At 47.0% G+C, this 24,794-nt stretch overlaps 1 protein-coding gene and 1 long non-coding RNA gene across 5 annotated transcripts; both read right to left on the reverse strand.

Moving 5' to 3' along the window:
• Positions 1-4,733: 4,733 nt before the first annotated feature.
• Positions 4,734-7,299, reverse strand: LOC120642330 (probable inactive receptor kinase RLK902). The gene is made up of 2 exons (XM_039918790.1): positions 5,705-7,299; positions 4,734-5,605 (listed from the first exon to the last, which is right to left on the reverse strand). The coding sequence occupies exons 1-2, from the start codon at positions 7,266-7,268 to the stop codon at positions 4,944-4,946; spliced, it is 2,226 nt and encodes a 741-aa protein (XP_039774724.1). The 5' UTR covers positions 7,269-7,299; the 3' UTR covers positions 4,734-4,943.
• Positions 7,300-11,616: 4,317 nt separating this feature from the next.
• LOC120642331 lies at positions 11,617-15,403 on the reverse strand. 4 transcript variants are annotated; one of them, XR_005662568.1, is made up of 6 exons: positions 15,001-15,403; positions 14,688-14,883; positions 14,067-14,168; positions 13,250-13,923; positions 12,817-12,847; positions 11,617-11,941 (listed from the first exon to the last, which is right to left on the reverse strand). It is a non-coding gene; the product is annotated as an uncharacterized LOC120642331 (long non-coding RNA). The 4 variants fall into 4 exon arrangements; XR_005662567.1 differs by having other exon boundaries at positions 11,617-11,958; XR_005662569.1 differs by lacking the exon at positions 11,617-11,941 and having other exon boundaries at positions 11,993-12,847; positions 14,688-14,756.
• Between the last annotated feature and the right edge of the window lie 9,391 nt (positions 15,404-24,794).

Raw genomic sequence — 24,794 nt, forward strand, 5'->3', positions numbered from 1 at the left:
TCCTTCCAGCAAAAGTGTTGACCGACGCCGCCCAAGTGCCGGGAGCGCACGCGCACCGAAGGAGGTGGCCTTGCCGGCCGGCAGACCGCCGCACTGCAACGAGCAATGGCGCACGATAGCGGAGGCGGCGCGGGCGCTGTCCCGGAGGGGACATCCCTCGCCGCCCCGTCACGTGGTGGGCTGGTGGCTCGCACTTGCCAGACTGCAGCTGCTGAGGCTGGAGGGGCCTCCCGGCTCCACCTCCCCCCGTCCGGCGCCCACCCATCCCGCCCGTCGTCGTGGAAACACTCCCCGCGACGGAGACGGACGGCGACGATATGACGCGCTAGCCCCTGACCCCGGCCGCCGCGCGGGCGCGGGGACCCGGCGCACCCAAAAAGGCGATCGAATCCGCCGACCCGGGCCGTGCTGGCGGGCGCGCACCCAGCTCGCCCTCGCGTCGCATCGTTCCCAGGCCGGCATCAGTTACTGCTCCCCACGACGCCTGCCTGCCTCGCCGTGGTGCCATGCCGTGCACACCAGTTCCCCCGCTTCGACGCGTGACGCGTCGTGTCCTCTTCATGTGCCCACCCCGGTACACCGCTGCTGCTAGCACTGTTCCCTGCACGACGCATCACATCAGCGGCCTCGGAGCGCCTTTGCATTGCCACTCTGCGTTGGTGTTGGAGTCGCGCCTCCCGAAAGGCGGAAAAGGCGATGCGAACGCGCGCGGCACCGGCGGTCGGTCCGGCGAGGCCCGGCCGGCGGGCAATAATGCGGCGGCGGGCATTATTGCCGGGGAAGATCGCCCACTGATTGTGGTGGACATGTAGTGGGGAAGCGACGCGGCTCCATCGATCCGCTCTTCTTCTCTTTCTTTTTTAAGGGAAAGCCTGCGTGACAACTAAGATGACAGGGCGGGCATGATCTATCCAGCTCCCCGGCATCCCAGTTGGAGGATTAAGGCGCAGATGGATGCTGACATGCTGTGCCGGGAGTTCGTGGTCGGCAAGTACGGCCTAGAAGGATACAAGTACAACCACTCCTCGACGCGGTGCTGCAGTTGGAGCTTGGAGCTGCGGGGCAGGCAGTTCGTATCCTGGGGGTAGTCTGGAATACCGCCAAGGCGCCAACCAACGGTCATGCTCTGTTAGTTGCTCCGCAAAAAACGCCATTGCGTCAGTCAGTCGTGTCCAGTTGTCGCTGTCGTTGTTGTTCCCTCGACTGGTCCTGTTTACTTGAAACGCAAAAAAAATTCGAAAGAATCTTGCTAATTTGAAGTAATAAATGAAGTTTATTTACAAAATCTTTTGTATAGATGGGTTGTAAATCGCGAGACGAATCTAATGATGTTAATTAATTCATGATTAATTCATAATTAGCGGATGGTTACTGTAGCATCACTGTTGCAAACCATAGATTAAGCAGGCTCATTAGATTCGTCTCGCAATTTACAGCCCCATCGATGCAAAAAAAGTTTTGTAAATAGACTTCATTTAGTACTCCATGCATGTGTCGAAATATTCAATGTAATGTTTTTTTACGTGATTTATGAGGTGGAAACTAAACAGTCGGTAGTTCAGGAACAGGTCCTCTGAGCTCTCAAGATTATAAATAAACCTGTGGGCTGTGGCGACGCCGTCTCTCACTGCAGGCAACAAATTTCCAGCTTCTGATCTCAGTCAGACAGTTACTGGCCGATCCCGAGCGCTCAGTCAATGCAGCGGATCTCGCACAAAAGCAACTCTTTGCTTTCGTGGTGCAGTTGTTAGTTGGCGAGACATGGTACGCACGCACGCACGATCGGACATGATATCAGCTGAGGTAATCGCATTGCAAGGGGCTCGAGCCTAAAACCTTTCCATTGAACATCAATCAGGTTCGCACGCACGCGGATGATGTGATTCTGTTCGCTGCACCAACTGAGAGAGAAGGCCATGCTGTTGCCAAGCTGCTCAGCATTTTTGGTCAGGCTTCAGGCCTATGTACAAATTTGCAGAAGTGCTCTGTCACGGCCATCTTTGATCCTGGGAACATGATGGCGGACTTTCAGCGTGAATTTCCCTGCCCGGTTGTGGAATTTCCAGTTAAATACTTGGGATTGCCACTGTCCTTAAAGAAAATCCCCAAGTCCCACATTCGGCCGGTGATAGAGAAGGTGGCCGCCAAGCTGCCTCCGTGGCATGGCTCTCTGATGAACAAAAGTGGCCGGCTTGTGGTGGTGAAGTCTGTAGCTACTGCAGTTCCTATTTATATGCTTATGGCTAACAATTTGCCACCTTGGGCCATTCAAGAGATTGATGCGATTTGCCGCAAGTTCCTCTGGGCTGGTGGTGATCAGAACGTGAGGGGGAAATGTGTTGTTGCCTGGCCTTCAGCCTGTCGCCCGACTGAGCTTGGGGGACTAGGAATTTTGGACCTGAAGCTGGCAGGGATTGCACTTCAGTCCAGGTGGTTGTGGTTGCAGCTTACTGATCGGGACAGGGCTTGGTCAGCACTTGAAATTTGTGTGGATCCAGATGTTGAGGCCTTCTTTCGTGTTTCTGTTCTCGCAGTTCTTGGTGATGGTTCCTCGATTCTGTTCTGGAAGGACAGCTGGCTGGAAGGGAAATCAATCGAGTGCATTGCCCCCAAGCTGTTAGCACTTGTGCCTCCAAGATTTAAGAAGGTGCGCACTGTGGCTCAAGCTCTTGCAGAGGATCGGTGGACGAGAGATATCACTGGTGTACCTGGTGCTACAACGCTTGAAGAATTGAACCGGCTTGGGGATCGACTAGCCAACATTCAGCTACAACCAGGTATAAGTGATCGCTTCACTTGGCGATGGTCGGCTGATGGAAGATACTCTGCACAATCGGCCTATCGTGCCCTGCATCTTGGGTCGACTGCCTTGCATGGAGCTCAGCTTATATGGCGCTGCTGGGCTCCTCTGAAAGTCAAGTTCTTCCTTTGGCTTGCATTTCATCGTAGGCTATGGACTGCTGATAGAAGGTTGCGACATGGGCTGCAAGCTGATGCTACCTGCAAGCTCTGCGATCAAGCTGATGAGACGAGTGAACACATGCTGTTTCAGTGTTCCTTCTCTTTGCAAGTTTGGTGGGAAATTCTGCAGCACCTAGGATTCACTGTCCTTGCGCCAGAGCAAGACATGTCCCTTGCAGACTGGTGGTGGCATCTGCGGCAGCAACTTCCAGGCTACAAGAGGAAGGGGTTCGACACCCTTTTCTCGCTAATTACTTGGCATCTTTGGAAGGAGCGGAATACCCGGGTGTTCAGAGGCGCTGCAGCTGGTGTTAACCTGGTCATCCATATGATCAGACAGGAAGGCTTATGGTGGATCGATGCTGGTGCACGTAAGTTAGGTTGTTTGTTTGTTACGTAAATTACGCCTCAGCACTGGTTCTTTTTTGTTATTTCAGGCGTGTAATATAAGCGCTTGTGTGAGTGGTTGCGTGGCGAGTCAGGCGATTCAGCTCGCGTTGTTTGTAAAACTCTATTCTTCTTCTTAATACAAAGATACGCAGCTCTCCTGCGTATTCGATAAAAAAAACATCAATCAGGTACTAGAAGTAATTAATTACACATTGCGTGACCGCATCAAGACTTCTCCTATCACTAATGTCGTGGTGTGCAAACCCACAGCCGGGTGGCGTAATGCACCCGTATAAAATCAGAGGGTGAGTACTCGGGGGTTAGCTAGGATTAGCCCAATCTCGGTGGTGGAACGCGATGAACACAGCAGGTTTAAAGTGGTTCGGGCCGCCGGAGCGTAATACTCTACGTCCACTGTGTGTTGTATTGCTTGCGCTTTCAAGAGGTTGAGAGTTTTGACGTGTCTAGTGCTCCGTCCAAAGAGCGTCTGAGAATCTGTGAGATCGTGTCTGTGTGCAGTGAGCGTCTCCCTTTTATATTCCAAGGGAGGCGCGTACATGGCCATTGGGTCACCGACAGCTGGGTCCAATAATGTAGTATAAAATAATATACTGTTCAGACATTATGGCGTTGCAGGCGAAGTAGATCTTATTCCTAGATTTCCTTGCTCTGCCCGTGGGAATCCTCCGTTCAGCATATCCATGCCCTGTCTTGTCGAAACGGCGCCAGGGTGTAGCTTGCGGCGTTGCCTGCAGCGTAGCTGAACGGGCCGTGTAGCTTGCGGCGTAGGCGGTATGATGAAAAGGTACCGTGCCGTCGTATCCATTTAATGCGGCAGACAGGCTCTGCGCGGATGCGGCGCATGCGGCTGCACTGTGTACCTCGATAATATGCGGTCTACAGTGAGGCCTGACAAAGGCTGTCCCGCGTGCCGCGGCGGCAGAGCACGCCTTAACCACCCGCATTGAATGCTGTGGGTGGGCGTGTCTTCCAGCGGAAGACCCGCACCCGCACCTTCGAGACACGTGGCGCCCCCGGACCCCCCGGCGGTATGTTGGTTCTACGCGCGTGGGAGGTCCGAATGAACGCGGGAGGTCCCGGATCCCTATGGGGGGCCCGAGCCCTTGGCTGTTGGTTCGGAGCTTCCCCTCCTCAGGGACACATGGCATGTCCGGACCCGTCCAGAGCGGGGAGCGGGTCCGGGGCCATTGGCCCGGTGAGGTAAGAGTCTGACCCGTGGGGCCCGGCTGCTCCGCTCTTTATTGTGTAGTTACAGATGACTATACTAGTCCTATCTTGCTACAATAAAAATGGGTATCCCAGCTACAGAATACCGACAATCAAACTTGACCACCACCAGCACACACCCGCACACACGCTGCTAAACGAAAGAATTCGGGAAGAAGAAGTATCAAGAGATTCATGAAACTTCATCGACGAATAAACAGCACACGGGCAACGCTCTACGACAAGCGCAAGAAGACAGAACAAAAAGATCTCTTTTTTTTTTTTCCTTCAGAACCTTCCATGAGTCACCAAATCATCGCTACGCTGCAGCCTGAAAAGAACACGAGTGACCGGGCGGACGGACCTCAGCTCTGACGGATCGATCCGGTGGGTCTCAGCGGCCGGTCGTCGGCCTCGTCCATGGACGCGCTCCGGCCAGTCCGCGCCGTCGACGCCGACCCCGCGGCGCCGATCTCCTGGATGCGCGCCACGATCTCGGGCATCGCCGGCCGCTGGTCCGGGGTGGGCACGGTGCAGTCCATGGCCAGCCGCAGCATCTCCACCATCTCCTCCTCGGCGCCCGGGTGCCGGAGCAGCTCCGCGTCGAACACCTCGGCCGTCCACTCCTCCTTGACCACGGAGCGCGCCCACCGCGGGAGGTCCACGCCCTCGTCGTGCAGCACGGCGTGCGTCGGCGCCTTCCCGGTCAGCAGCTCCAGCAGCAGCACGCCGAAGCTGTACACGTCGGTCTTCTGCGACACCCGGCGCGGGTCCGCCACGACCTCGGGTGCGCGGTACCCCGCGACGCGGGTCGCCGGCGCGCCCGCGGGGCCGACGAGGTGCGCCATGCCGTGGTCGGCCACGCGCGCGTCCACCGACCGGCTGAGGAGGATGTTGGAGGACTTGATGTTGCCGTGCGTGACCATGGAGCCCGTGGCGTGGATGTACTCGAGGCCGCGCCCCGAGGCCAGCGCGATGCGCCTCCTCGACTCCCAGTTCAGCGGCGACCGGCCGGAGCCACGGTTCCCTGCAGTTGAGTTGCCAACCCCATCAGAAAATCTCTATTCAACTCGATCATCGACATCGAAACAGAGTGGGATTGCTTGAGAAGAACGGGAGCTCGTACCGTGAAGCATCGAGGAGAGGCTGCCCATGGCCACGAACTCGTACACCATGAGCTTCTCGTCCTTGCTGAAGTAATAGGCCTGCAGGGGCACGACGTTGGGATGGTCGATCCCGCCGATCGCCGCGACCTTGTCCCGGAACTCGCGCTCCGGCAGCGAAGTCTCCTTGAGGCGCTTCACCGCCATGACCGGCCCGGACTCGATCGCGGCCTTGTACGTGGTGCCGAATGTACCCTTCCCGAGAACCTCGGCGGACGCGCGCAGCAGGTCCTCGAGGTCGTAGGGGCGAGGGATCCTCCCGAAGAAAAAAAGCTTCTTCTTCCCCACTGATGCGGTGGGCAGGGCAGGCGGCACCGAAGGCGGCGGCCGCGCGTCGGAGACTCGTGGGGTGTAGCCGTTGGGGCTCATCGCCTCTTTGCTGTGCAGCGCCAGCTCCGCCGCCACGGCGTCATGGCTGCGGTAGGTTGCTCTTGGCTCGCGCCGCAGCGCGCCACACACGAGGACGAGAACGGCCGCGATGAGAAGGAAGCCGAACGCGCAGCCAATCACAATGCCAGCGAGGGCGCCGCCGGCGAGGCGGTGCCTATCTCCTCCGCGGATATCTGAAGAGCCGGCCGGTGCTTCTGGCGCGAGCGTGGGAGGCCGCGACGGTGGTTCCGACGAACTTGGCGCCCGGCAGGGCAGGAGGGGCTTGCCGCACAACGGCATGCCGAGGAAAGACGTCGCCGGCATGCCGCTGAGGCTCTTGGGTACCTCGCCGGTGAGGTTGTTGAAGGAGACGTTTAACGCGGTGAGCGACGGCATGATGACGTCCGGCACCTCCCCGGTGAGGCGGTTGCCGTCGAGGTAGAGCAGCTGCAGCCGCCCGTTCTTGGCAATGCTCGGCGGTATCCGCCCCGAGAAGCGGTTCCCGGCGAGGTTGAGCTGCGTGAGCGCCGGGAGCGCCAGCACCGCCGCCGGGAGCTCGCCGGAGAGGAGGTTGGACTGCAGGTTGATCACCCGGAGCTCGACGCAGGAGGCGATGTCCGGCGGCAGCGGGCCGGAGAGCGCGTTGTACCGCAACGACAGAACGGCGAGCTTGGTGAGCCCGCCGAGCGCGCCGACGGGGAGCGCGCCCCGGAGCCCGTCCCCGGGCAGGTGGATCTCCGTGACGCGGCCGCCCGTGCAGACGACGCCCGTCCAGGAGCAGGCCGGCCGGGACGCGTCCCACGTCACGGTCGCGGACCCGAACGGCGCGAGGAAGGCCTGCAGCGACGCGGCGTCCGAGGCCAGGTCGTCGGCGGCCCGGGCCGCGCCGGCCGCCAGGGCCAGGGTCAGCAGAAGCAGCGGCGCCACCGGCGCGGCGGCGGCGCGCGGCGGGAGCATGGCTAGCTGGCGGCGTCGCTCCTTTCCTCTTCTTTTTTTGCCCCCGGGGGCGGGCTGATCACAATTCACACCATGCGGGGAGCAGCTGCAGCTGCAGGGGAGGAAAGAGTAGGGGGGGAGAGAATGGGAACAAGGCGGAGGAATATTGGAAAGAAGCTTTCTTTCCACCGCTGGGTTGTCTAGCGGCAGCTGGCATGGCATTACAGCAGGGAGGAGAGGGGACGCCGTAACGGTATGCGGTGCACGGTGAGATTTGGACGGCTTCCGGGGCGTTCTACGGCCCTGATGAATTCTTGGCCACGGATGGGAAAAAGATATTTATATATGTAAAAATATTCCGTTTCATGCTGAGCTCCTACGCTGATTGTGAGGTTGTCTGGTAAGCATCTCTGCTGCTTTTCGGAATGGTTTACCCATCAACAAGTGTCGTGCTAGGCGTGTACGGTGCGGGAGACACGACGAGCACAAATCATGCATCGCACACTCTCACATTCCTAACGTAAACAAAGACGACCCTGTTCGAGATCCCTTCATCCCTTTGGTACATGGCTGTGGTTACGCTACGCCTCGTGCGGATGTGGCGCGCAAGTGGACGCATCGCGGCGCGGCGAGACGCGGAGAGTTTCTGATGCTGGCCCGGCACGACGACAAGGTAAACGGGGCGCTCGAGCGCGACCGGGTCCTGTCCCGGAGCCGTAACCGTCCGAGGCCGCGCCGCGTCTGGATTGGTGGCCACTAAATGCCACCGTCATGGCGTGTAATCGCCGGGAAAGTTTGCGAGTAATCACCGCGCGTCACCATTGATGCGGCCGCCTTTCAGTTAAGCAGCGCCGTGGCACGGGCGAGCCGAGCGACCACGGACACCGGCCCGGTCGGGATGCCCCGACGGAACATGCGCTGGGTTTCACTCTTCTGTACGCATCGTGCCGTCAGCATCAGCCGGCCTGTCGCCACCAGAAGTTTAAGCTCAAGTGCGATGCCAAAAACTCTGCAGAGGACCGATCAAAAAAAAAAAAGAAGACTCTGCAGAGGAGAAAGGAGCCGGTCGTCCACTCTCCACTCCAGTGGGAAACAGAAACACCAATGCCGAGCCCTTTTGCGGCTTTGCGCTGCGCCACCGCCACGCCTGTTGCGCGAGCGGCGGCTTTCTGCTCGGCTGGGCTGGGCACTGGCCTTGGCCAGTTGGCCCCCGGCGCGCGCACGCGTTGTGCACGCCACGCACGGCGCCGGATCGCAGATCACCCGGAGGATGCCTGCCTGTGCCTGCCACTGCCAGAGGCAGAGGGAGAATCCGCCGGGACTCTGGTCCTGCGCGACGCGAATACGGCCGCGGAGACGTTGACTTTCGCGTATGAAACCTGTTGGTGGGTGGGGCTCGCCTTCGAGCGGCCTCACCCGCCGAATCTCTCTGAGCTTTTCTTCTTTTTTGCGCCAAACAGAAAGCGGTTGCGCTGCTGACGCTTGCGCCGTTGCCCGTACGCGGTTTCGAGCGTCAGCAGCCCAGCTGTACACACGCAGTACGTGTTCCTCCTCCAATGGAGAATCGCTGGATCGCTTTTTGTTTGCGTGGCAAAGCAAAGGCTCCGCGTACGGGATCTGCAGGGAAACGGGGGGCGCCTGAGGCATTTAGCGGGCATCCAACAGATCACAGGACGACAGCTTAATCTGACGACGGAGACAGACAGTTCACGTAGAGCGTCTAACGGGATGTGTTCTGTTCTGACTTCGGAGTTGGCCAATCTCTGAAGTCTGAACGGCAAGCTCACTCCATTTCCTTTTTTGTGTGAATGATTGAACGTTCTCTTCTGTTCTTGTAGGTTGGCGGCAGCATCAGCATTCATTCAGGCATTGTTTAGTTTCCTTCAAAATTCCAAAACTTTATAAGATTCCCCATCACATCGTATATTTCAATACATGTATGAAGTATTAAATGTAGCTAAACAAAATAACTAATTACATATTTTATCTATAATTTACGAGACGAATCTTTTGAGCCTAATTAATCTATGACGGGACAATAATTATCAAATACAAATGAAAGTGCTACAATACTTTACACCCAAAACTTTACACATCTAAATAAGGCCTCATCGCTCATGGGCTCAGCCGGGCGGTCCAATTATCAGTTTCGGATCCAGTAGGTTGCTCTATGATTTCCTGCCACCGGGCTGACGCACTGATTGGCAGATGAGATCCTAGCCGCGCTGGCGCCTGGCAGGCAAAAGGTACGTCTAAACGGATTCGGAAAGGGCCATTTACCCCCCGAAACGTTTTTAATGCTAATGCTGGATCTTGGACCCCAAGAAGATGGCTGCTGATGTACTTGAGAAAACGACCGAACTTAGCTATAGGTGTCTGCCAGTGGAAGAGGTAGTCCTCGGGTATCAGGAGTATTTCCTCCGTTCCAAATTGTAAGATATTCCAATAATTTTGGAGAGTCAAAGTTTTTTATATTTGACCAAATTTATATGATAGAATAATAACATTTATTATATAAACTAGTAGGGTGCACGTGCGACATCGCACGTGTCTGAAGAATAATATTGCGAAAAAATTATATTAAATTTTAGTTGCAACAAGCATTTTTGAGAAACTATATATGATGAAAAAAAATGAGGTCTCAATTGTGGTAAAAACAAAAAATATTTGAAATATAAAAATATATAATTATAAAAATAGGTAAATAGTGTATATATGATAGTGTATAATGGTGTGTATAAGATAGTGTATAATGGTATGTATAAGTAAATGTTCGAAATATGATAACACTATGAACACGGCTGCTTTTCTAATAATGTATTGCGTTCTATTCGCTGCAAATGAACTAAATAATGCTCCAAATAGCTCTTGCCGAGTAGGAGGCGAAGTTGCGTTCTTCCCTGGGGCCTCGACAGGCGATGTCTGGCTTGCTGCATACTTTCCCATTGTTCGCTGGACATGCATACCCTGTCTGCACCGCTCGCCCTATATTAGCATCACTACATGCTTCCTACATTGTCGAATGCTGTCGCGTCGATGCATGCTCGATGCATGCTGCTCAAGGGCCGACGTCAATAGTTATAAGCAACCGGCACCGGGCCATCATGTGCAACGATGCAAATGTAATCAACCATGGTCATGTGCATGTTTATATGCACACGACCAAACAAGGCCATCATCGTCATCTCTTCTGCAAATCTGCAAATCTACCAGGCGCAATGCCTCTGTACCTACATGCAAGCTCAATATTCATTGATGTCATGCCTATGCTGTAGACATGACTTTTTTTTAGCAAAACAATTATGATGTTCGATGTATTCCATTATATTCATATTTTAGAAATCTTGTGATCTTCACTATCTTTGATCCGTAAAATCTATCATCTTTTATTTTAACTACAAAATACAAAATATAATACTTGCCTTATTTATTTGGTTATTTCTCAATTATATCTTGTTGACGTCACTCTTGCACAATAATTAATTTCTAATTCCCATTTACTTCCTAATTCCAAAAATGTCCCTTAAATCCCCATAACTTAGTTTCTTGTTTATATAGGGTGCGCGTGCGTGTGCCGCACGTGTTTAATAATTCACTTGACAAGCAACATATGTTAATATCACATTAATTTGTACTTACAACAGTATATTAATACAAGCAATGGGTGGAATTATGAATTGCTTATGCGTGCAAGCTTCTATGAAAGAGAGGTCTACGAAATGTAGGCGGCTCATGGCTTCACCAAGAGAAACCAAACATGCACGCAACATCATCTCTCTATCTTTAAGCTTTCTTGATCCAAACACAACTCTAGCATGGCCAACACAATTATGGTTGCTCCCAATCTGCTCAATATTGGTGTCTGGGACTCTAAGTTATACTAGCACTTGTGTTTGTTTCTTGCAAAAATTAAGGTACATTGCAACAAATCACAGAAATATATGAAACTAAAAAAATATGTGAATGCATATTAAAACTATAGCCAATCAGATTACCCTCAATCGTTGGCTCTTTGTTGGGCTTTGTTTCTGATTCATGGAATTTGGCTTCCTCCGTTGTTAATTTTCATGTGCTTTCACACATTTCTCCTTATCTTCCTTTTTAATAGTAGCGTACTTTTGTCTCTTTTTTTGCACGTAATAGAAGCAAGGATGAAGTGTGTTATTTGATCCCTTAGTTTTCATGATTTTTTTTATGATTTGGTTCCCGTCTCACATTTGCTATATATATATATATATATATATATATATATATATATATATATATAGCAAATACGTGTGTAAGTTTTGGAGTTTCTTAATTTTTGAACGCTACTGTGGCTATATAAGCATTGTTTCTCTCGCTGGATTGTGCTATGAAATCACCTCATGGTTCAGTCGTCGACGTGATAGGCGTGCTATGTCATGTGGGTATGCTGTATCGATGCTTGCCCTCCGGCAACTTTGTATCAAAATTGGAGCAACCTGTCAAATATAACCTCAGAACAGAAGATCAACTGGAACACCCAAAATGCATATTAAATATGGATACAAAGTTTAATGATTAAAGCAAAATGATTCAGAATATAGAGGGCATATTAAGCAAATTCGTTCCCATATGAAAAAACATAAAATTTCTTACAATACGAAAGATCACACTATCACAATCACCATAAACACAGTAAGGCCCAAGAGCTCGATATGTTTCTTTTCAATTATTGGATTGACATGACATCACTGAAAATTCAGAACCTCTAGATGAATGTCAGCAGTATGATTATCTTCGGAGCAAAGTGCTCCAAATCATATCAAATGCGAATGTTTACAAACAGCTACAAGTCTCCAGCCATAGAGCTTTTCTGCATGCTCTCCAAGTCGTCCCTGTGTGCCTTGAGGTCACCCATCCATTCCACCTCACTGGGTAGTAGCTTTTGCTTAAGATTGGTAAAATAGTTTAACGAAATCATGTTACAATAAAATCAGATTTTCCGAAGCTGGTAACATTGCAAGTATATCATGTTTACAGTCTTAAGAAATACCAAAACACTTGTGACTTCTAGACTAATTACATCGGCAAAGTGGCGGAAAGGTTAATTAATCTAAAATTTTCAGACTTTGGGCTGGTGGCCGAGCTCTCTTTTCTCCCTTTGGATTTTCCCTCTGTTCTCAATATTTGTCAGGATAAACAATGCAAAGATATTTCATGCTGACTTGTTTGAATGATAGCTGGTTTTCAGCAATTTTAATTTTGAGTTCTAGTACAGGCACGAGTTTTATTGGTTTGAGAAAAATGAAACACTTACTCAGTTACCAATTCAATGTATCTGTCTACTTTTCCATTCAGCTGTCATGTAGACATAACCAGTTCACATTAATGCATGAATTCAGTATCTCAGGAAAAAAATACGTTTATGAATGAATAAAAACACACGTTAGAGGAATCAGGTTAACAATATAGACAGACTGAAGTTAACAGCTCTTTTTACCAACTGGTTAACAGCTCCTTTTACCAACTGGTCATCCAACAAGATCATTTAAACAAATAAAAAAATAGAAGCTCATTTGGCTGCAAATTAGTTTTAAAGTTGAGCACAAGCACATCAATCATACAAACCACATTCATAGTATAGATAAAGCTCACAATTCAGTTGAGTGGGACCTACTTTGAGTGGCTTTCTGTCAACTAACTTGCTATGTTTTCCAACAAGTCAACTAATCTAGCTGAGTGACTATAATCTAAAAAAAAGGTATGGATCAAGCAAAGAGTACTACTGTAGATGAGATCAATTCACCTATTATGGAGCTAGTAGCACCCAATATTTCCTGAAAAATAAATAGAAAGCAGTACAAATGAGATTATTAAACTTGGTTACATCTAATGAGAATGAAATAAACCACATCAACTGGCTCAAAATGTTCTATTGAAAGCAGTACAAAATATTTTTTCCATGTGACAAAATTTAACTGCATCAGAATGTCAAATACCACATAACCCTCTTTCAAATAGTTTTTCATGTGATGCTGCTAAGATATTTCTAAACACATTGAGGAAATATTTTCCAATATGCATTTCCAGCAAATGCCAAAATATCTATCGTAGAGTTCTGCCTCAGTGCTCAGCATCCTATATTCCTATGCCCGTGCATTGCCAAGGGTGAAACAAATTTCCTCCATAAGCATCAATCTTCATCATATGAAATGTAGCAACTCAGGCATACAAATTACCTTTATAAATATCAATCTTCAAGTATATATATTCTCCCAGTGCTAGTATCATAAAAGTATAAATCAAAACTAGCACGTTGTGTAACCCTTGTTCACTGCAGTAGAGTATCAGAAAACCTAATCTACCATATAGAGAATAAATTTGTCATTTTACCATGTACCAATAAATGTCCATATATGTTAAGATTATATTATATGAACAGACATTACATAAATTTGAACACAGTTTGAATTATTTATTACATGGAAGCACTGATTTCTTATCTTATAGTAAGTAAATTCACTTGAGAACTTTTAAAGTTCAGAAATTATGGTAAATATAAACAGAACCAACAAGTAACTCGACTAATCCAAACTTACATATTGTGGTCCAGCTGCTTGAAAGTGTTTAGCAATGTGATAAATGCTGAACTCAACCAATAAAAATTTCCAGTGTTATGTTAGTCTCCAACCCCTGATATTTAAGGGTGATTCATCATTTAAATGGAGTAATGCTAGACAACTCACCTTAGCCTATTAAATGGAGAAGGGATGGAATGCCTCGGCAGCTTGATCATCCATCAGACCAAATCAGGAAGGCAAACACAAAACTTTTCTGTACAAAATATGCCTAAAGATGAGATTACAAGGTTATCTAAACACCAGGCCAAGATTATGCCATTCCAGCTTGTCTCCTGTTAATCGTAGATAACATGTTAAAAGGAAAATAACTATCATATGAAATTAAAAAAATGAATTGCGAAGGTTCACTTCAGAACCACTGAAGTATAAGCTTGGTGACATAAATCAGCAAGGTCAAAGATGGACCAGATTTTACCTATTATCTGCAGCTTTTAATAATTGTTGAACGGATATATAGCTGATCTGATCAGTAAGAACTCATCAAGTCTTAGCCTCCTCGGGTCCATTGTCCTTCAACCTGAAAGATATGAGAGGCATCACTCCATGAAATATATATATAGGTATGAAAAATATATCTTAATGACCACACAAAATGAAAATATCAGTTTTGAAGCTATATAGTAATTAAATGTGAAAGCTGAGCTCACAGTGGCCCCATTTTTCAGATTTTCATATAACTCTATGTCCACACAAGAAATTGTCAAGATTAATTAATAAATAGAAACTTCTAATAACAAAATGACCTAAGAGCAACATGAACCTACAATATATGATTAACTGCATTAGATTCGTATATTTCTCAGCTACGTGTGGTAGATTGAAATAAGACAAATATTTTTAGCCAGCTGAATCGCAATATTTGTTAATCAGAAATTCACAACTTAAGATAGTGGCCCCAAACCTAGCACTCGTGGTTGAGCTAATAAGGGCCTAGAATATTGAAGGGCAAAGGCACGGCAACAAATCAGATAGTACAGTCAATAAACATAAGATGAACTTCATCATACAGAAGTTATTGCCATTAAATCAAAATTACTTGAATGCAGAAGTTTGTGCCGCCAACAATACAGGGAGGCCACGCCCATCCAGTTTTTCCTATATAAATCTGTGACCAGAGGTGAAGACGTGAGCCATCCCTCAAAATCAAACATAACGGAACATGCAGAGTAGAGGGGGAATCAACAGGATGGGCCATCTCCAATTTCTATCAAGGGCAGATGGCGGCATGATAACTGCACGATTACACACAACATCATCAGAAGGTTAAAAAGTTAGGATCAGAGCACGTCTCGGCGTTCAGCAGGAAAGAAATCAGGGAGGAAGAAACAGATTACGAAGCGGAGGCTTACCCCAGTTCCTGCAGTGCCGTGCCGCCTTCCTGGCCTCCGACGCCGAGCTCTGCATCGCCGCGTTCGCCGGCCTATATATTCACATTATGATGAATCCACCAAATGGGAGAATTGCTGTTACTTGCAACTGATAGCATGTGTTCGTCAAAACGTCATGAATGTACTCCATGACCTGAAGCATATGACATTGGTACATATATACCCATACGCATGTACTAAATGGCCTGAAGCATATGATATTGTTACATATATACTCATACACAATGACCTCATGATCGAACTAAAACCTGAATGCAAAGGAGGTGTGTTCACGATATGCTTACGCACTGGAAATCTGGGATTCGTAATGCAACATGTCGGAGCCACACGCTAGCAATCGGCAGGTTCCACTTCCTCGCTTCCCTAATTGAAAAAAACTTGACCTGCGGGGGTAAGACCGCCCCCACGACATTGTTTGAGAGGTAGAATGACCTTCTCACAGCAGGCCAAGAAAACCCCCGAACCCCTGCCCCACCCGTACACGGGGCCCGTCGCCTTGTGAGTTAGGCCAGGCCAAGAAAACCCCCGAACCCCTGCCCCACCCGTACACGGGGCCCGTCGCCTTGTGAGTTAGGCCGGGCTCCACAGTGCTTTTGGACATGAGGCAGGCAAGGGGGTTTTTTTAACCTCAACCTGAAATTCGCTCCCACGAAGAGTTGAACCCAGAACCTGAGGAGTGCCGCTGGGTTCCTCTAACCAATGCAGCTAGAGGCCCTTTGGCCTCACTTCCCTAATTGATTGGTTTGAAGTTCTAATTGATAGGAAATCAATTAAAAAATATGCAGATTGGCCACCGACGACACTGCATGAGGATGCCAACCTGTGGCGATGCTGCACGAGGAGTCGAGGAGATCGTCAGGCTGAAGCAGACAACCCTTGCGTCAGCGACACTGCGAGTCGATTAGATCGTCCGCCGGCGAGGCGGCAAGAGACGGCGTTGACGGCGGCCATGAGCTGCGCGGAGCAGGCTGCCAACGCCGCCGGTCGCCCAAGATCGCCGTGGACAAAAACCTTAACTAGGGCTCCAGCAGCGGCTCCCGCGCGGCGACATCCACGTCATCGTCCCCAATTAGGCCTCGCCGAGGCCGACCTCCGAGTGCCGCGTCTGCCGGCCACGTTGCGGCGGCACGCCGGGGCCAGGAACTGAGGTCCTTGCGACCAGCCTTGGCGAGCCGGACCTCCGAGCGTCGTGGCCGATGGCCCCTCTTTTACTGCCGGTGATGGGGAGGCTGTCGCGGACGCCGAAGCCTCGCCCAGAAGGGGGCCCTGCTCGCCGCCGGTCCTCTTGTAGGGTCGAGATGGCAGACTAGAGGGGGTGAATAGTCCTTTCTAAAACTAATTGTGCCGGCTAACCGAAACTTATGCGGAATTGAAACTATTCGCTTAGCCAAGACTTCACCCCTCTAACTATGACTCTAAGGCACCTCCAAAAAGATCCTACACAAAGCAAATGGAGTGCCAAGCTAACAAGAGCTCTCCTAAAAATTATAATGCCAAGCCACACAAGGCTAAGCACTAGTACTTCACAAACAAGGGGAGTTCCTACACAATTCTAATGAGCAAAAGTACAAAGCTAAACCTAAGCTCACTAGATGCTCAAGGACAAGGATACACAATCCAAACCCAAGAGCTCAACTTACTTAACTACACAATCTAAGCAAGAGCAACTAATTAAACTACACAAGCTAACTAGTTACACTAGGATCTCTACTTCTAACTACACAAGCAAGAAGATGATTAGCAAGCTACACAAGCTAACTAATCACTAGAGAGCAACTACACAAGTACAAGATATAGATGAATATAAATATAAGTCTTATGATTTGGAGAATGCAAACCACCGAGAAGAGTAGACAAGATTGACACAGTGATTTTTATCCCGAGGTTCACTTAGTTGCCACCAAGCTAATCCCCGTTGAGACAAGCTCCAAGGTTGCCGCCGATCCTCTTGCTAGTGGTGATTCTCAAGTCACACTCTCCCACGTGGAGTGCTCACACCGAGCTCTAGCACATGATCCGGCCGGACCACTTGTTGCTCTTCACGTCTCGCTCAACTAGAGTTGCTCTTCGCGGCTCCCGCGAGATGAGCACAATACCCCTCACAATCTCTTCTCCGGAGCACCGCACAATCTTCTTGCGGGCTTCAACAGAGCCTCTTGCCACCAAGCCGTCTAGGCGGTGGCAACCTCCAAGAGTAACAAGCACACCGGCTTGCAACACGATCACCTAGTGCCACTCGATGCAATCTCTCAAAGTAATCGCACTAGAATCGCTCTCTCACTTGATCGGATGATTACTATCAAGTTAGAGTGAGTAGAGGGCTCTCAAGCACTCTCACACATGGACACCAAGTCACTAAGGTGCTCAGCCACCTCAAATGGCCGGCCACACCCTCTATTTATATAGGGAGGCCCCAAACTAGCCGTTATACTCAAAACCCGTGAAAACAGAGTTTTCGCGGACTGTCCGCCTCACAGAGACCGGACCGTCCGCCATTCAAAACCAACGGCTAGAACTGCAATGATTATGTGTCAGAGTCGACCGTTAGAGCCCCGGGCGGACTGTCCGCACCCCTGGGGCGGACCGTCCGCGGTTCAAAACTTCGAACCAACCGATTTGCAAACGTCTCTGACTAAATCTGGAAGTGACCGGCGGACTGTCCGCTCCCCAGGGGCGGACCGTCCGCCGTTCAAAAAGTGAGCACACACAGAAACCGCAGTGTTTCTGTCCCAGAATTTTCAGTAGGAGGCGGACCGTCCGCCCCCAAGGGCCAGACCATCCGCAGTACAATTTGGACACCCAAGACAGAACTATCAAGTTTCTGCGCCCGTTTCAGCTTTTAAAGGCGGACCATCCGCCCCCATGGACCGGACGGTCCGCAGTTCATTTTGGACCACCAACAGAGCAAAAAAAATGGTTTTGTTTGAGCTCATCCGAGATAACGGCGGACCGTCCGCCCCCCAGGAGCGGACCGTCCGCAGGTCTATTTCCAGCAGAAATGTACCTCGGTAAAATAGCAATAACTCTTAGCTCCAAAGTCCAAATTTGGTGATCTTGGACTCCATGGAAAGCTTATTCAGATGACTACACAACCCAACTGAATATTTGATCCAAAACACAATGGATCAAAGAAGTATTTCACTCCAAGAGCTAACCTAATCTCCGAAGAACACCGAAAAGCCTTTCTTGCTTCCCCAAGTTGATAAACATCAACTCCAACTCTTTCTCCTTTGCAAATGTGCCAACACCACCACGTGAACAACACCATGTGCATGTGTGTTAGCATTTCACAATCATTTTCAAAGAACTTTCACTTGATCTCACCACGCCACTCGATCCTAGCAACATCGCAATGTTAGACCGCTCAAGTGGCACTAGATGACCGATATGCTAACAAGTTTGCCCCTCTTGATAGTACGGCCATCTATCCTAAATCCGGTCATGCACTTCTCTACACAATCTTTGACCGGTGAAATGAAATGCCCTACAAGTCATACCTTTGCCTTGCGCATTCCATTTCATCTTCCCAAATGTTGATGCCATACAATCACCAAACTTCATCAAGCCTTTTGATCATCATCATGAGTGACTTGGCTTGATCTTTCTTGAATGATATGATCCACTCCATATTATCACATGACCTCTTTGGTTCATCGATCTTGACCTTGCTCGCTCTTCACCGTTGCCTCGGTCCATCGGCGCCAAATCTAGCCCAAACTTCACCGCCTTGCGGTCCCTCGCTTCAAAGCCTTGACTTGCCATTCTCCATTGCAACCGGTCCATCAAGCCAAGCCTTGTCTTGATCTTCTCCACTTTGGTCACATAACTCCATGTCATGTCTCATATGCAATGAGCTCCTCGATCACACTATATGAGCATAGCATCAACCCTTAGCCATTTCTCCTCCATGGCACATGTTGCTCATACTAGTGTCTTTGTGTGGACTAATCTCCTGTGTATCTCAACATAAACACTTATTAGTCCACCTAAGTTGTCACTCAATTACCAAAACCAAACAAGGGCCTTTCAATCTCCCCCTTTTTGGTAATTGATGACAACTCTACAAAGATATGGAAATTAAGCTTATTCCAAGCTAGCACTTCACACATGTGTAAATAGCTAACTTGGTTTGGATTTTATGTTTCTTATCCACCATTAAGACCACTTGTAAAAGATTGGATAAGTACCATAAAAATCCGACTTGGTAGTGATAACTCCCCCTACATGTGTGCTCAAGAGATTTGGTTTTAAACTCACACACATGCATAAATATGAAATTTGTGGAATTGTTATCACTACTAAGTGATGCTAAGGTATATAGGATAAACCTTTGAAGCGTGATACCAATTTGAGTTGCATCCTTGAAGTTCATTCCTTAGCATCAATGAGTAACTAGACATTCATCAAAAACTCAAGATACCTCATGAGATCAACAAAATTAGCAAGGCTCTTGATTCACTTGTAAAAAAAATGTCTAGCTACAATCTATGCATGCTAGTTATCAAAACATCAATCAAGTTCTATGACTAGCATACATCACACACAAGCAATGCATATATAAATTTTAAAACTTATGCAAATGCAAGCAAGCATATGAATATACACATATCAAATGCAAACAACCAAGTTCAAAAGCTTGCTCCCCCTATTTGTGTGCTCCTCTTGTCCAAGAATATTGATCCTCCTCAATATTGCTCATCTTGATCCATGTCCATGATCGCACTCTCATCTCATCTCCCCATTTGTCATCCAAGGATAATTCATATCTTTGTTCATTCCTCTCCCCATTTGTCATCAATGACCATAAAAAGGGCCGAAACCACATGAAATTGTCCATGTGAAGATCAATGGCTACCACTTGAAGTTGTACCTCCTGTACTTGTAGGGTTACCACTTGAATACCCCTTGTAGGTAATCATATGAAGCGCTTGTGGTTTGATACAAAGAGTTGGACTTAGGTAGATGGTTGAGTCTTGAATCTTCATTTTTGATGGATACTTTCAAGTTGATTGGAATTGACACCACTTGTAACAACAACATGTGGAAGCATGAAGACCACCTTGAAATGCCACATGTAGGATACTAGTGGGATCCTTGACCTTGATACCTTGTAGTGGAGCTCCTCCCCCTATGTCAAAGTGTTTGTCAATCTACTTGAATCTTGAGCTCTTCTTGATGAGGGTAGCTTTCATGATTTGAATTGATCACTTAAAGTTGAGGATCACTTGTGGAACCACCATTATTACACTAGATCTACTTGAATGAATACTATTTGTATGACCATGTATATCACTTGTAGAGATACAATGATATACCTTTTGTTGAATCTAGTATCACTTGTAAAATCATGATAGACCACTTTGTTGAATTTGACATTGATAATCAATTCTTGAACTGGATTGTTTCCATGAGCTTCTTTCTCTTTGACTTGATCTAGACTACTTGCCCAAATAATTCAACTCGGTTTGAACCAATGACAAGCTTCTTCACACCTCATTCTAAGGGTTATCTTGACAATGTTGAGTTAAACACTTGAAAGCTCATTTTCTAGATCAACTACTTAGGTTTACTAGCTCATGAACATGTCATATATTACCACTAGATCATATCAAGCATAGAAGCAATAGTGGCATCATAAAACATTTAAAATTATTTTATTTTTCATGAATGATCACTATATATGACTATATACACTAATCATGTCTTTAGCATAGTATGAATGCATATGTCAAGCAATTTCACCTTACTATGTTGGAGTAGAGGATAGTCATTAGATTCCAATTTAGCTCTCCAAATAGCATCATGAAGTCCAATTATAATAGCTTGGTGAAGACAATGAATACCAATATGAAAACCAATCTTCACCCATATGAAATGAATACCACTTATCATCAAATGCACCATCTTGTTGTGGTTGGCTTGCTTCATCTCTTTGATTTTTGCTTGCATTAGAGAATACCATTTGAATATCACTTGAATTTTCATGAATCTCTCTACTTTGGGTGTTGCTTGCTTTTCTTGATCAACCCATTTGATATCTTCAACTAAGCATCTCCAATGACTCTAGATAACCACTTCTATGTTGGCCTTCCAAGCACCTTGCTTGTCAATCCTACTCTTGGGCGGCTTGCCTCTCTCCAGAGAGAAGTGATCTCTACAAGAACCATTCCTGACACTCACTTGAAATAAATTTAGTTGATTGATCAAACAATGGACTTATCATAATGAGTAATTTTAGAGTCTGCTCTAAGTCTTTTTCTTTCTACTTGAGGTTGGTCTTGATTCTCAACTTGAGTACCAAAAGTGTGCCAAAAATACTTCTCAATCAAATGGCCTTGTACCCAATACTCGTCATGCTTCTAGATCATTTCAAAACCAAACCTAGGTTCCTCAGTTACTTGTAAAGATGATTCCAACTTGAGGACCTTTATAGCTCATGATAAGTCTAGCTGCCAGGATCCTTCTGAAAACAGCAAGAGCGGACGGTCCGCTTGCCTTGGGCGGACTGTCCACTGTTCACATTCTGATTTGGACAGAGTAGAGTTTGTTTCTGAGTAGATTCAACTTATCTTAGACGGACCGTCCGCGGATACTTGGCGGACCGTCCGCGCTTGCATAGTGGACACATCATCGGCGTAACCGAATCTTACCAGTGCATCTGGCGGACCGTCCGCAGTCCATGGGCGGACTGTCCGCGCTGAAATTTTCTGCTGATCAGAGCCTCTGGTGAAACACTTCATGAATGGCGGATTGTCCGCCTCTTACATGCGGACCATCCGCGCTACCAAAATTCAGACAGCCCAGAATTTTACCAACTTTCACAATTTCAACTTTGAATTGGGATTATTGCTCAAATAAAATTCCAAAAATCTCAAAACTAGTATGAACACCATCCAAGGACTCATATGAGTGAGTAAGAGCGAGAAATCAAAAATAAAACAAGTAAAATCAAGGAAACTCATAAATAGCTCATAAAAGCTTTGAAAAATAAAAAATTTGAAACAAAGAGTGCACATAAGAACCAAATGTCATATGTACTGGTTTTCAAGCTACATTTGAGAAGTAAATGACATTTAGCTCATTTTTCAATTTGCAAAAAGATTTTTCATCCAAAAGTAAGATTTAACACAATTAAGTTTGCAAGCCATCAAATATTTCCAATGAATTTCTCACAACAAGAATAAGATACTTGTATGTTGTAGCACTTGGACTTCATTGTTTTGACTTGGCATTGGGTTGTATATATGCAAAGAAAACTTCAATTCCTTGATTCAATCATAAGATCAAAAATAATAATTTAATTTGAATCACGCTTCCAATGCATTTGGTACCTACACACATTCATCCACGTTTTGATGGTACCCAAACTAGGTTGGGTCCTCTCAAGTTAGGAGCAACATACTTTGGCAATGCCTTAGTATGAATAGCGGGATGTTTTACAATAGTAATAAATGAGGTACCATTACCATCCTTTTTAAGCATAATATTTACATCAATTGAAATAGGCTTAGAATTGTTACCTAAGGGACATGAATAAGTCATGTGTCCCCTTTCCCGGCATAAGTAGCATCTTCTCTTTTGTTGAGCCTTTTCTTCCTTACTCATTTGATGCTTCTCATTGCCTTGTTTCTCATTGTTTGCTTGAGCCTTCTTCTCAAGCTTGTTTGGGCAACCCGAAACTAGGGGACCCAATATTGCACAACTATAGCACTTGATGTGAGCATGTGGATTCTTCTCTTGAATCTTGTTTTTGCTCAACATCTTGGCATCTTGAATATGAGTTGGATGCCTTGCTCTTGCCTTGCCACCCTTCTTGTTCTCTTTTTTATCATCTTCAAGTCATCAACTTGATCATCATGGTTGCTCTTGACTTGAGGTTGGAGTGCCTTCTCTTGCTCAACTTGTGGCTTTGATTGAGGTTCTTGTTGCTTCACCATTTGCTTGGTTGGGCACATTGAGGTGAGGTGACCCCAAGTGCGGCACTTGAAGCATTTGACATGTTTAAGCTTCTCTTCTTCCTTCTTCAACTTAAGCTTTTCTTTGTTGGGGCAACCATTTGCAAGATGTCCCATCTCATGGCATTGAAAGCACATGAAATGAGATAGCTTCATTTCTTCTTGCTTCTTCATCTTCCTATTATATTTATTCTTGCCCTATTTCTTGCCTTTGGCTTTGCTCTTGTTGGAACCAATGCCACTCATGTCACCGAAGCTTCTTTGGTTTTTTATTATGCTTTCAAGTGTGACTTTTGATTTTGTCCATCTCTCTATCTTGTTGCTTAAATACTTCACTTGACTTTGAAGCTCTTTGTTTTCTTCTACAAGGTTAGTCTCATATTGCATAGTAGAAGAAGAACAAGCATCTATATGTGAAGTACATGGCATAGACAATAAATCATCACATGAGGTGGATACATGTTTCTTGCCTGCATCACAAGGGTTAGCAACATTTTGCAATTGATCTTTTGACCCATGTGATGAGCTCTCACTAGTTTTAATTACTTTACTAGAACGCTTGTTAGTGAGTAAAGCATGGTCTAGTACCAAATTCTCATGAGCAACACTAAGCTCCTCATGAGTCAATTTTAGCTCCTCATGTGAACACTTCTCAAATTTTACCTTTATGTCATAAGTTGTTCACATATGTCTTTGAGAAAAGAGTTTTCATTTTCAAATTTGATTGTTTTGGTTAACGCTTCCTCAAATAATTTGGTCAAGCTAGCATATCTACTCAAGAACTCATCATATGAATTAAGATCAATCACATTGCATTTTGATACCTTTGTGTCACCTTGTGACATGAAGTAATGTGGAGATGGAGATGAGCTTGGCGTAGCAATATCATCCGTGTATGAATCAATTTGACCATCAAGTGTGCTTGACGTAGAATCATTATTTGCAACACTTGAATCGTCATCATCAACCTTGTCAAGTGAGCTTATTGTAGATTGATCATCATCATCATCATTATCACTTGTCCATGAGGTGGAGCAATCTTCCACAATCACCATGTCGTGGATGTGCTTATCATCCTCATGCGCTCCCTCCTTGGGCTTATCATCATCGGAGGCCGCCCCATATATCTCATTGAGATAACTCCAAATCTCGTGGGCGGTTTTCATGTTCATGACCTCACAAAGAATGCAATCATGTAAAGATCTAAACAATATGTTAGTAGCTTATATGTCTCGATCTAGGCATTTCTCTTGTGTTTGAGTTAGATTTCTTTCATCCAACACATGAGAAAAAACTACATCTACCATCCACCACATTTGAGGGAAAAATAAACTTAAAATTGCATGTCATCCAATTTCTCCACCGTGCAAAGTGTGTGCCATAAAAAATGTGTGGACACTCAACATCTAGCCCATAAATCGCCATCTTCTCGGGTCGGTAAGGACCACAAATGAGAGACCTCGGCACTGATACCACTTGTAGGGTCGAGATGGCGGACTAGAGGGGGGTGAATAGTCCTTTCTAAAACTAATTGTGCCGGCTAACCGAAACTTATGCGGAATTGAAACTATTCGCTTAGCCAAGACTTCACCCCTCTAACTATGACTCTAAGGCACCTCCAAAAAGATCCTACACAAAGCAAATGGAGTGCCAAGCTAACAAGAGCTCTCCTAAAAATTATAATACCAAGCCACACAAGGCTAAGCACTAGTACTTCACAAACAAGGGGAGTTCCTACACAATTCTAATGAGCAAAAGCACAAAGCCAAACCTAAACTCACTAGATACTCAAGGACAAGG

Source organism: Panicum virgatum, chromosome 7K, assembly GCF_016808335.1.
Source record: "Panicum virgatum strain AP13 chromosome 7K, P.virgatum_v5, whole genome shotgun sequence".
NCBI classification, from domain to species: Eukaryota; Viridiplantae; Streptophyta; class Magnoliopsida; order Poales; family Poaceae; genus Panicum; species Panicum virgatum.

Coding starts and splice junctions, on each gene's coding strand:
- LOC120642330 (XM_039918790.1), bottom strand. CDS start 7,268: ATGCCATGCCAGCTGCCGCTAGACAACCCAGCGGTGGAAAGAAAGCTT. Junction 5,606..5,704: donor CCTCTCCTCGATGCTTCACG/GTACGAGCTCCC, acceptor ACTCAACTGCAG/GGAACCGTGGCTCCGGCCGG.